The sequence below is a fragment of the Magnolia sinica genome, chromosome 7, assembly GCF_029962835.1.
Source record: "Magnolia sinica isolate HGM2019 chromosome 7, MsV1, whole genome shotgun sequence".
In the NCBI taxonomy this organism is placed as follows: domain Eukaryota; kingdom Viridiplantae; phylum Streptophyta; class Magnoliopsida; order Magnoliales; family Magnoliaceae; genus Magnolia; species Magnolia sinica.
This window is the reverse complement of record NC_080579.1, coordinates 94,714,440-94,728,350: the sequence shown is the minus strand read 5'-3', so window position 1 is coordinate 94,728,350 and position 13,911 is coordinate 94,714,440. Positions and strand designations below refer to the sequence as shown.

The window sequence follows — 13,911 nt, the reverse complement described above, 5'->3', positions numbered from 1 at the left end:
ATGAGCATTTTTTAATTGGACCATGTATTTATTTTTTTTCATTTGTTCATTCATTAACTATCCATCAATCAATCAATTAAAAAAAAATTAAATCACTATATGTTTAGCTTTATTTGGTAAACACCTAAAAATATGTTGATCTTATTTTAATAATAATAAACATACACTAAAAATTTTGTTTTCTCATATATAATCAATATTACATGAACTCATTATATAATAGAGATTAAGATTTCTAATACATAATTATTGGGGCTTGTCACGTCCTAAAAATGGTGCCCAAGTCCCTTATTATACTCTTGGGGTGCGACAAGGAGGATTTATTATTATTATTATTATTATTATTATTATTAGTTAATGGCAGCGTCTCATTTTTTACATTATAGAATCTTATAAGATATCTAGCAAAATTCAAAATATTATATCATGCATATAACTTTTAAAATACATAATTTCTTAACATATATTCTTGATTTATATCTTTCCATTTCTAAAGAAAAAAAAAAGCACTAATCTATATATGGAGAAGCTCTTGTTGTAGTGAACTAGATGAATTCAACTCATTTTAATAAATTCCCTTAATATCCATTACTAGCTCATGAGAAGGTTGTCCAAAACCACAGGAGAACCAACTCCACAAATTGTATATTTTGCACTTAGATCCTACTTGATGGACCCAAACCAGAAGTCATGGAGAGCTATTTGATACTCCCGAAGCTTTATATGACACTTGATACAATCCACTTTGTTTTCATAAATCATATTCACAATTTCAGATTGATTGAATAACTCTAACCCTTGATTCATGGGAACTTGTTTATTGAAATTTGACAATTAGAAAAAAAATAAAAAAATCCATTTTAGCCGTTCATTATACACCTAAAGTATGGGACCCATAATTTGGACAGTTTAAGTTGAATTACTTGATGCATTCACAATTTCAAAACTGATTTTTAAGTGATCATCCTGATGTTTGGTGCACAACTTATCCAACAAGTGCATCAAATGCAGCCGAACCCGCGTGTCTACAACATCTATGCAGCTGAACCGGCGTGTCTGCAACATCTAACCATATAAGGTAGGTTTGATGACGTACTAATAATAATAATGCCTGTCCAAGCATCAAGTGGGCCACCACGTGAATTTAGAGGTCAGGTAGTAGGCACTAGATCGACATATACACTAGGTAACCCATGCCATAAAAAGGTATACCCAAAAAATGAGAAATGCAATTTTAAAAAATCAAGCCTATACAATTATTAAATAGGTCACTCCATAGAAAATAATGGACCAAGAAATTTACATAGTAGCCTATGGTTAGATTAGCTTGATTTTTCACTCGTCCAAACTTTCATAGCAGGATGACCTTGATGGACAGATTAGTTGTGGTGCCCAGGACTTGTGGACCCCACGCCCAGCTTGTTCCCAATGGGACTTGTAGAGGATCCAGCTTCATATAACCCCACACAGTTTACGAAAATAAAGATCACTGGACAATTTCAATCAACAACTAAATCGGATTTAATACTAATTCATTGGACACAATTTCAACCAACAACTAAATCGGATTTAATACTAATTCAGATATCCATTTTACAAATCCACTCCAAACAGTGGTTAAGAAATCTTGCAGGAATCGTTGAGTCGACTCAACTGTAATGGAAACAAGAGAACGAGAGAGATTTGCAGCTTGAAATCCCAAACTCGAGAAACAGAAAGCAGAGAGGTGGGCTTAAAACGCGAACCCCACAGCACAAACCGACTTTTGGGTCTGACAGGAAACACCGCGTTTGACAACAACAGCTTTCCACGCGCGCGCATCTGCTTTTCCAGCAATCATTCCGTTTCGGTCCGTCGCGAATGGAAGAGATTGAAGATAGGGCGCAAGGGATCGGTATTTCAGGCCGAAATCTTCTCGTTTCGGGACGACACGTCGTGTCCAGAAGAGACCTTCTGTTTCCGACCGTTCCTTCGCTTACCCCCGCTTCTACCCCTCGAGCCTTCTTCCGCATTCTCCGCCTACAGAAAAGACAAAAAACCACGTGTATAAAATTCTAGATACGCAACGTACATATATACGGATTAAACACGTAGAAAGACCTAGATTTGTTTCTTTTCCTGTATCGACTTAATTGCTCTTGTTATGCTAACCTTCCACCCTCCACCGGAAACAAACGATTGGAACTTAAATCCCAGATGGGCCCAAAGCGGATGGGCCACACTTAAAGAAAGATGGTAAGAAAGGTTCCATTTCTTAATTGCCCATCCGTTGATGGGACCCACCACGATGGATGAGATGATGATCCTGGCCACGGGATACAACCGAGATGTCGAGCGTTAATTTACTGCAACACGTGTTAAGAAGCCCGTGCAACAGAGAGGCTATGTGGGGCCACTGTAATGTCTGTGTGCCATCCACTCCGTCCATCAAATCCAAAACTCGAAGTGGGCCACGCCACACTAATCAGTTCGGATCGTGACGTCCGCGATCGATACTTCCATGCGGCTCACAATGACGTCCTTAACATGAGCTGGCGCATCTGATGGGCGGAGGAGATGTAAGGTTGATATCATGGTGGCCCCACAGCTTTTACGATGCTCGTGCACCCTTCCGCCACATGGAGAACTGTTTCGTGACGGTTAAACATAAAAAGAACCCTTTTTAACAATTTACTTTAGGTTTGGTCCATCCACATTGGGCCCACCTGGAGATCATTTCCGATCTGTATGTTTGGGGGAGGGTGGACGGTTCAGATCGATCAATCAATTTTCCATAAGTAACCAGGAGCACTTTAACTTAAATAATCCCGCAAGAGCACTGGATAATTTCTCAAAGAGAAAGAAAGAGAGCCCACCCCAAAGCAAAAACCCGGACCCGATTCAAAGCCCGAGAAGTCGAAACAGGCCGCAGCGGTTTTCGCCTTTCCCGAATTCATATCAGCGGAGTCTCTCTTGTTGCCGCCGCCGCCGCCGCCGCCACTGTTGTTAGAGGAACAGGAGAAATTGCAAGAGGAAGGGTCATAGTCAGCAGCGCTTTGAGAAGTGGAACCGATGCCGTCCATGTCTCGTTGGAACATTTCATCGAACAGTTCCTGCAGCTCCTCCAGGCTCTCCACCCCATTCTCCTACATATTTCCAAAATAAAAATAAAAATCAGAAGGATTTCCCGAAACTACCCTTAGCCAACGATTAATTCCCAAAGAAGCCCCTTGCATTTTGTGCCCAACAACTCCAATTTCGACGGGGTGTTTCTGGAAGTACAAAAGCAATGGTAGAAAATTTCCACGCGCGATTCTACGCTTCTACAGTAGATGCTTGCCGCGTATTGCACGATACTTCGCCCCGAACCGTTCATCCGGTGGGCCCCGCTGCGGACGTGCACAGCCCTAAATTAGATACGGTAATCACGTGACATCCAACCTACCAGTGTGGCCCAGCTTATGCACCTACAGGCCTGATTTCCAGGCCACCGCATATAAAACAGTGGACCCCACTAGATGAACAGCCCGGATCTGCTACTAGTCTTAGCAAAGGCTTAAAACCTTCACTATTGCATACACACCCACTGTACACGTGGCAAGCACGTACCTAGATCCGACCATCCAAAACAAGGTTCCCACGGCGGACGGTGTATAAAACAAGATTAGCATTAATCGGCCGATCCAATCCATTCTTTCATTCGTTGATCTTCAGCGATTAGATGAACACCAAACAGGCAGATGTGACCAACACATCAGTCTTTTTTAGGATTAGGCCCAACCAAAAGTGACGGTCCACAGTAAATGAATGCCACGTGGACATAGGAAAAGGGCGCCGGCTTCATCCACCGAGGTAGGTGGATACCTGACTCTGGGGCCACCTTGATGTATATGTCTTACATCCACGCCGTCCATCCGTTTCGCCAGATCATTTTAGGGCATATGCCCAAAAATGCAGCAGATCCAAATCTCAGGTGGACCCCACCACAGACAAGTTTTGGATCAAGCTGATATTAGACTGGTCCCTTCATCCAGGTAGTTGTGAGCTTATCAACAGTTTGGATGGCAAATAAACGTTCCTTTGGTCCCCAGGTAGTTTTTAATGGCGGGCATTCAATCACCACTGTTTCCTGTGGCGTAGTCCATCTGAGATTTGGATCTTCTGCATTTTTGGGCTCATGCCCTAAAATGATCGGGAGAAACGGATTGACGGCGTGGATGTAAGACACATAGATCAAGATGGGTCCCACAGTAAGCAAGTATACCCTGTATTATATGTATTATTCAGAAGAAAAAAGCAAAATGAATCCCCTATATTTTTAGACCACGCATAGTGCGCAATACGCCTACCGTAGTGAGGGGGCCCGTCTGAGTGCACTAAAATAAGAACTGCTGAAGAGCACGTACGGAACAGTAGATGGGGGGTCATAGGACTTCCCGAAGGCCAAAAACGTAACGGTGAGCGTACGTTAATGCCCGTTCGCATGACGCGCATGTTATGAATAGATGGATGCGATCGCTTACATTGGGCTTGCTCTGACTCATCATAGCAGCCATTTCCCCCAAGAAATCGCCCATTTCCTGCAAAACACCCCATCAGATTGCGAAACATAGTTAAGTTCGGGACTTTTAAAAAAAAAAAAAAAAAGAGGGTCTCGTAGTCCGCGGGCTACTGAAATTGAATTCGTAGCCTGCTAGCTGGAAGATGCAAATGGACGATCGAAACCGTTGAGGAGGCGCGTCCGCCAATGAATACGAAATGGGAAAAACATGAGTTGCAATGAAAGATTCTAGCCATTCGATTCGTAGACGCATCTTTCTATAATGCACAGGATCACCAGGAATTCCTCCTGACGCGGGTCTTGGATCTAGATGGCCAGATATCGAAGGGCTACGATTAAAAAAAGGCAAAATGGCGAAGGGCACGCAACTCACAGAGGGCCCCACTGAAGACGATTGCCCAAGCCCATAAAACGCGCAGGCAAAGCCCTAGCAGTGCCAAAGGATGGACGGTTCAGATCCCTGGCCCACGTCACAGCAGTTGCCTTGGGAACTACAATTTCAGGTAGTCCCGAGTTTCATGCTAACAACTTACGTTTTCATCATCATCACTGTCGTAGGCTCCTACGTCGTATAGAAACCTTTTACTCGCGTCAGATAGGACTGTAAAAACACATTCCGTGAGTCACATGACAATATAACTATTTGATACTCTGGAAGCGAATGGTTCTTGATACTCAGGCACTCAGAATCAACCATTAATGATCTTTGTTCAGTTCGGATCAAGCATACGTTTTTCACGTTATTTTATACATTTAAACTACGATGTATAATTTGGACAGTTTAATCTAAATTAAGTTGTGTGCATCACCTGTCTAAGTGCCTGTGTATCATCCACCATACTCCGTCAGACTATCAAAGTTTTTCTCTTAATGAAAACTGAAAAAATTAGACTGTAGACGCTTCCATTTACAATTTCACACCCACTCCACTGATAAATGCACCCATCTTTTTTACTTTTTGTAATAAATAACTACACCTTTTGTTCATACAACTGCAATGTGTTGCCTTGCTTTAATTGCTAAAAGTAGAAAGAGTGGGTGTATCCATCAGTCGGTGGGTGCGGATATGATATCCGGTTTGTTTTTTGAGTTCGTTTCGCGAGACGACGGAGAATCACCAGCACGTGCAACCTCCCCTCAACCCATACGCAGAGATCCACAATGATCGGAACCGTCCATCTTCTGGCCAATATCTTGATTTGCCTCACGTTCCAAAATGACACAAAGGATCATTGTGACCGTTGATTTTTGGAGTTGAATATGAACCATTGAAAATTTAGCTTCAATGGTCCACATTCAGTCACAGATAGACAGATAGCCACAACTAGGATGGTATTGAGAGTGTGAACATGGATGGTTGCTACATGCAGTATTTTTCACCAAAAGCGGAGTCAATGGATGTATCTATCAAACAGGTAGGGTGTAACTATCAAAAGAAGGGAGGAAAACACCGAAATTACCTGAATAAGCTTCCTGTATTGCCTGGAATTTCTTCTTCGCTTCTTCCACGAATTTTGAATTCCCAGAAGCAGAGCAACGGTCCGGATGCCATCTCTGCATTCAGATAAGGAAGATTTTTATTTTCAGGGAAATTCCAAAAGAACCAAAAATCAGAAAACCCAGAAATCTCGAACTACTTTCCTCGAAGGAGCGACCTTTTCAATCTTTCTTCAGAAGCCAAAAAGTAGAAAAAGAAATTCCGGAACTCTTAACAATCGGGAAAGATTTTATACAAAAATCTTAAAAGCACCCACAGATCCAATCAATGAAAGGAATGATCTTTTCAAATCTTTCCTTTTATGCAATCAAAGAAGCAAAATTAAAAAAATGACAAGGAAGAAAAGTAGATTTCTCAATCTACTTGCAATTCAATCACCCCAAACAGGGGAAGAAAAGCAGAGAAGATCATTTTCCTCTCTGCAAACCAAAAAACCTTCCAAAGATTTCAAAATCCCGGAAATCAAAACTTCTTAACAATCTCAACGCCAAACAGAACAAAAAACAATAATAATAATCGACAAGATCTCTGATATACTGACCAGAGCAAGCTTCTTATACGCGTTTCTCAGCTCCGAAGCCGAGCACTCCTTCTTCAACCCCAAAACCGCATAAAAATCGCAGCTATTCCCTTCTCTTTCCGCCATTGAATATACCAGACCAGATTACAGAAGAAGATTCAAATCCAAAACCATGGAATGTCGACGGATTTCAATACCAGAATCCTCAAACAGAGAAAGAAGCTTTTAAAAGGGAAAAACAAAAAAACTACATCTTTCTAGTTCCGAACACGAGACTTCGCGCTTTCGTGCGAAATGAGGAGACTGAAAAGCCGCTACAAAGAGGCCGAAGTCTCCAGAAACCGTGTGTTTAAATACTGCGTGATGGGAATTCTCAGCCGTCCGATTGAATCAACGGTCTGGATCTTGGGATGACTAGATATTTTTTGTCTCCAGAAAGTTCTCCCCTGGTATTGTTTGACGGCATCGTCTGCACCGTCAGTCGTGGGCCCCGCTTCGATCTGTTAATATAACAGAAATGGCTGCCGGGCCCGATTGGACGAGTGGAAGTGGCACTGATGTTGATGTTTATTGCAGAAGTGCCATTGGCACGGAAGTGGAATGGCTCGTGTACCACACACCAGCTATATAGCTGGCGTAAGTACGTCTCGTGCGAAGACGAGCAATGACGCTCCTCGATCTCCAAGTTGTACGAACGGCTCAAAGGAGACTAAAGTTGCATGGATCCACAGGGATGTATTTATTATATCCACACAGTTTATCTAATTTTAGAGATCATTTCAGAGCATTATACAAAAAAGAAAAAATAAAAATTAATCATATCCAAAGTTTAAAGGAGCACACCACAAATATAGCAGTGGGCATAATGATTTTCACCCTTAAAACATTTATAAGGCCTGTTAAAAAATTCATACGGCCCACGGCAACGTTTATTTTCCTTTCAATGTACATAAGGTCACATACACGCAGGCAAAAGAGAAACAAATTACATATTAGATCCAAAAGTGTTATGACACTAAAAAGATATTAATGGCGGACGTTCAACCCCCATTGCTTTCTACAGTGTGGTGTAGTTGATAGATTTACAGAACTTACTAACATTAATACATTAGCTATTTAGCTGATGCAGGTGCACTAGCATTAATACATCAATATTTTAGCTGGTGTAGGTGCACTAGCAAATCCCCTTTCGTGCCGTTAGCATTGAGGGGGGAAGTGGATTAGGTGGTGTACCTCACACCACTTATACAGTTGCTGCTTGTGAGTCTCGTAATGAAGTATGTGTTATATTCGGATCATTTTTTTCATATGACATACTCATATTAAGAGACTTAAGACAAAAAAATAAGATAAACCTATTTATCAAGTGGACCACACTGCAAAAATCAATGGTGGATGAAATGTGTACCATTGAAACCTTTTTAACGTCATGAACGTTTTGAATTGGTATGGAACATATGTTTACTCCTCGTGAACAAATTAGATGCAAAATAAATGTTATGGCTGCTTTATAACATGATCGGGATGATCTTTAGATATGAGTCATTTTTTTAATAATGCTCTGAAATGAACTATATAATAAATACATCTTGGTGAGGCTCGTGTAATTTTGATATCTTTTAAACCGTTCGTACAACTCAAAGACCGAGGAGTGCTGGTACTCGTCTTCGCACGACACATTCGTACGGCCCCTGTATCGCCAGTGTGAGGTATACCAGCCAATCCGCTTCCATGAATTGGACCGTTTAACAGAGATAAGTGTCGGTGATCCGTACCATTTTTAAAGCTCCTGCAGCCGACCATATACAGCGGAAAGCTTTTTAGGTCCTGATTGATGGCCATCAAATGAATGGTTTAGATGAATGCCACTCAACGGCCACTACTTAAGTAGTACATATCGATTATTCGGACATTGGGACCGCCCAATCAATTATCTCACTTGCCTTTCATGATCTGGACAGCTTTATTTTAGTTACACGTGCGACACGTGTACAATTCCGGAGAACATGCATATGAAATTTCAGACTCTTCCCGAGTACCGTTTGCTCCCGAGAATCGACATGTGGATGTACGAAATACGGAAGAGGACGGATTAGAACTCATGGTGCCGGTTAACAAAAGGGCGAATCGCAGCGCACTTTAGCATTTCCGCCTCGACCGCGCCTTTCACGTATTGACACTTACTAGACGGGGCGCGGATTAGATACTGACAAGGTCAGTATCCAAATCGCTACTGAAGTGACGTCACCAAGTTCTGGACCCTATCATGATGAACGTGTTATATCCATACCGTCCATCCATTTGGAGAGAACGTTTTATGGCATGATAAAAATAAAGAGATAGATATAAAGTTCAAAGTGGACCTCACCATAGAAAACAGTGGGGACAGTGACATCCACCGTTCAAAACTTCTTAGGGGCAACAAAAGTTTCCGAACAAGCTTATAATTTTTTTTTCACTTCATCTATGTCTATGTTAACTTATGAATAGGTTGGATCTAAACAAATACATCATGGTGGGCCGTATAAATGTTTCAACAGTGGGTGTGACTGATCCCACGGTTTTCTGTGGTGGGTCCACTTGAACTTTAAATCTATTTCATTCTTTTACGAATGCCATAAAATGATCTCTAAAACTGGTTGGACGGTATGGATACAACACATGCATCATGGTGGGGCCCACAAAGCTTGGTGACGTCACTTCAGTAGCGATTTGGCTACTGACATTGTCAGTATCTAATCCGCGCCCTACTAGACGGTGCTCTGTGGGACTCAACATGATGTATTTTTTAATCCACACCGTCCATTTTTTTCAGATCATTTTAGGAAATGTCCCCCCAAAAATGAGTCCGATCCAAAAACTTAAGTAGACCACACCACATGAAACAATGGTGACTGAATGCCCATCATTAAAAACTTTTTGGGGCCACAAAAGTTTTGGATCGAGCTGATATCTGTGTTTTCCCTTCATTCAGATCTGTGTGACCTATGCAACAGGTTGGATGGCATATAAACATTACCGTTACCCGAAGAAGTTTTTGACTGTGAACATTCAATTACCACTGTTTTCCTGTGGTGTTGTCGAACTGAGATTTGGATCTATGTTACTTTTAGGCCTAATAACCTAAAACATTGATCAAAAATAGATGGGCGTGGTGGATAAAACACACACACACACACACACACACACATATATATATATATATATATATATATATCAGGGTAGGGCTCACATAGGACACTCCAGTAGCAGAATGGTTGGTGACCGCGTCAATCAGCAATCAGCTTCCATTTTCCGCGAAAACGAAAGGTTGATCCTGGACGCGGATTGCCTGTGCCCCACCACAGGAATTTCCTGTGGTCGGAAGCTATATGCGCCGTCCGTTGGATTCTCAACCTCACAACAGTACAGATTTTAAAAATCAGGCAAATCAGACTCACGTGGATCACACGACAATAAGCCGTGAGAATGAAATGTCAACCGTTTGAAAATTTCCTGAAAGCTGCTGGAGTTCACCATGATGCTTCAATGCCTCCAAGTTGTTCATAAAATTTTTTTGGAGCTTTAGCGCACATAAGTAACTTTAAAAAAATGATTTGTAAATTGATGGATGAGGATGAAACAATGAATGATGAGAATCAAGCATGTTGAATTCTCTCCTGATTTCGTATTAGTCATTCAAGAACTCATTATGCACTGATAAATCGACTCTTATTGTGGATACCGTTATTTTAGTCATTTATGAAAAGGAGATGAGAAAGAAAAACGATAATGTGAGTGCTTCTACTAATGCATTGGTTACGAGGGGGGTAGAATTCTAAGCAAGACAATGGATCTTCTCATTAATAAGGGTAATGGCAAGAAAAAGTTGGAAGTATTGAAACTGTGGGATGTCTGGGCACATGAAGAAAGATTGTACAAATCCTAATGCAAGAAAAGAGAACTCAGAGGCTTCTAGAAGATAATCTAACACTACTGAATTTGATGAAGGTATGAGTGAAAGTGATGTGTTCAGTGTCCTTGGTCGGAAACTTATACAATGATCGGAAGGATTGATGGATTTTGGATACTGGTATATCATATCACACTGGTTTACCAGTTATAGAGAATGATAGGGTCAGGTATTTATGGGCAATAATAATGTCTGTAATGTGACCACTATATATGCTTGGGTTTACGACCATGATTTATGTACATTTCTATTAATATTTATGTCATTGATCAGTTGAATTATCTGAATGTATGAGTTAAAATTCACTATCTATATACACTAGATGCATAATTGGCACATCTTATGTAGTTTATATGATTGGACTCACTTTAACTTGGAAGCCTTAGTGTTATTTTTCCTTGTTTAAATTTATAAATTTGTTAAGTAATTAGTTTTTAATTATAGATTTCACTATGAATAGATGACATGCCCTTCAAATCTTTGTACATGCTTTTCAAATATCTTTTATGATACGTCGCTTAATCCACACTATTCATCTAATCCATATGGATTTTGGTACAAGCAATATATTGATTAATTCAACATCCAAGTTGATATTCCTAAAAATATATCTCGTCCACTAATTTAATGAACCGCACTTGAATGAATGGATATTCCCAAAACGAAAGACATTCTGGGTACAATGTGAATTTAGTATCGCGTGTCTGAATTTACACTATTCCCCATGGACAAGCCCTAAAATAATATTACAAAATAGATGGATTGTGTGGATATAATACCTATAAATGAAATTACATCCAAATATATCTAACCATTAAAATCACTTTACTTGCCGGTTGTGAATATGAAAGATGACCCATGAACTTTTTAATGGTGGGGATTCAATCAAGATTGTTTCCCGTGATGTGGTCCACTTGATATTTAGACCTGCTCAATTTTTTGCCCATGCCCTAAAATGAACTTTCAAAATGTATGGACGACATAGATATAAGGAAAATACATCACGATGGACCCACAGTCAGGGATCCCACCCACCCAAGTGGATGCGAAGCCACGAGGCTTGGCCAAAACTCAGAACTAGCTGTGTGGACGACACCAAGGGGCCCATCTTATGCGGTCAAATTGTTTTTCCAACTTATTTTAGAGCATGGTCAATAGTCAAGGCTGAAGCATATACAAATTTAAGGCGGACCACACCACATGAAACAATGGTTATTGACCACTAACCACAAAAGTTTTGGATCAAAGCTAATATTTGTTTTTCACATATCAACATGTTGGATGGTCAGTAAGGGCCATTTGGACACCACCAAATAAGTTATTATTAATATTATTTTTACTTACAACAATAAATTAGTAACTCATTTCAAATAAGTTTGGTTTATGATTAATTATAAGTAACCTTTTTACTTAAAAGTATATAATTATTTTAGTTAATTTTTTTTAACTTTTCTTTTTTTACATGAGTTGTTGAAGAAAGGCACAAGAGAGACCAAAGGAGAAGTTGAAAAATAGATTGTTTATTAAATATATTATTATGTTCTTAATAAGTAGAAACTAGGGGTATCAATGGGCTGGGCTTGGGCCTGAAAAATCAGAATTTTGAATAGGGCTGCTCAGCTCAAAGTAGTTCAAAATATGGACCAAGACCAATCTCAGTCTCGGCCCATTGACAACCGCTGTAGAAACTAAAATAAGTTACTCATGGCATATGTAACTTATCTAAGCAACTAAGGTTCCAAACAGCCCTAAACATTACAATCAACCTTATATATATATATATATACACACACACACACACACACACACACACACACACACACACACACACACATATGAGAGAGAGAGAGAGAGTTCAACCACCGTTTCCTATAAATTTGAATCAGACCCACATGGATGGTTTAGGAATCTGTGGTTAAATGCTCTATATGTAAGAACTCTACGTAGTGGGCCTTACTGATCAATGGTCTGGATTGTACTCTAGTTGGACGGTTAGATTGAGTTAATCAGTGAGCCTCACTTAAGGTGATGCGTTACGCAGTCGATCTGCACAGCACTGCGTATTTTGGGTGGAATGTTATAGCCTTACGCAAGGCAATTAGAGTCGAACTAGGATACGGTGATGTGGAGCATGGGAGAGAGAGTTTTGATGGGTTTCAAACTTCCTCTCCACAGACTCTATATAAGAGACCTGGGTCCCCAATCCTACACCACGGCAGAATTCGAGTCCCATCTTTTGAATTGCAGAAAGGGTATTCTAGTGTTCTTATTCTTAGCAATGGCATCCCACTTAGGTAAGCCTTCCGAGACCTTGATCTTCATAACCTATGCACAACCGATCTTTGGAATTTTCGCATCCAGATAATAGACTTACGGTTGGTATCAGAGACACTGTGCAGAGGCATGAATTTATCATATTCAGATTCATGCATTGAAGATTCATATTCAAAATCAGGAAATTATGGATTTTAGATTTGAATCCCCATATCAAGAAATTGGGGGTTTCAGATTTAAATCCCCAAATCAGAAAATTAGGGATTTTAGATTTGAATCCCCAAATCAGGAAATAAGGAATTTCATATTTGGGATCCCCAAATCCAGCACAACAGATTAGGGATTTCAGTTCCAATAGCCCTAAATCCAATCATTTATCAGGGATTTCAAAAATCCCCAAATCCAGTTTCACAATTGAGGATTTCCATTCTCAAATCCATTATTCGAGATTCCTAAAAATCCCATTAATCATCAGGGTCTTAAGAACCCCTTATAGACCTCTTACCTTGGTCATTCGTATTGGCGGCCATTAACGAATCTTGTACAAGCGGACGAAGGTGATGGCTTACCTTTTCTTTTCTCTCCTCTATCCGGAGTCATCATCAGCGTCTTGAGCCTTTGCACTCATCAATGGCAGCCGCGGCCACAGTTGTAGCCAATGCTTCTGATGTCGTCTTCGGTTTCTATGACAGCAAGACACACAACTGATCAGAGGGACTTGATCTCCTTTGATATGCGTCGGGCAGACAAGGAGAGTGACTTCTCTCTCTCTCTCTCTCTCTCTCTCTCTCTCTCTCTCTCTCTCCCCTACAGTGGGAGATTTTTTCAAAGACGAGCTCGAGCCTAGGGCTCACTGCCCTGTTGGAAAGATATCAATGGGTTCTCTCCCGTTTTAAGTGACGGGTAAGCGGACCCGATTGAATTCCATTCGGGTCCGCCTTCTGGACCCGATATCGTGATTCTTACCCTGTTTTATTGGGTTGTGGGGCCTGACTTCTGTTATGGGCCTGTTCTGTACTCCTTGGCCCATTCTACACTGTCCTCATAAGCACAATGAGCCAAATCTGAAGGCCATACATGTGCACCTCAGTTGCACAATTTTTTCCGATTAGGGCTTATTCGGGTAT

At 40.6% G+C, this 13,911-nt stretch overlaps 1 protein-coding gene across 1 annotated transcript; it reads right to left on the bottom strand.

Moving 5' to 3' along the window:
* Positions 1-1,545: 1,545 nt before the first annotated feature.
* LOC131251797 (uncharacterized) lies at positions 1,546-6,894 on the bottom strand. Its single transcript, XM_058252757.1, has 6 exons — positions 6,580-6,894; positions 6,001-6,094; positions 5,074-5,141; positions 4,503-4,559; positions 2,856-3,125; positions 1,546-2,019 (listed from the first exon to the last, which is right to left on the bottom strand). Exons 1-6 carry the CDS (start codon positions 6,682-6,684, stop codon positions 1,900-1,902), a joined length of 714 nt encoding a protein of 237 aa, XP_058108740.1. The 5' UTR covers positions 6,685-6,894; the 3' UTR covers positions 1,546-1,899.
* Between the last annotated feature and the right edge of the window lie 7,017 nt (positions 6,895-13,911).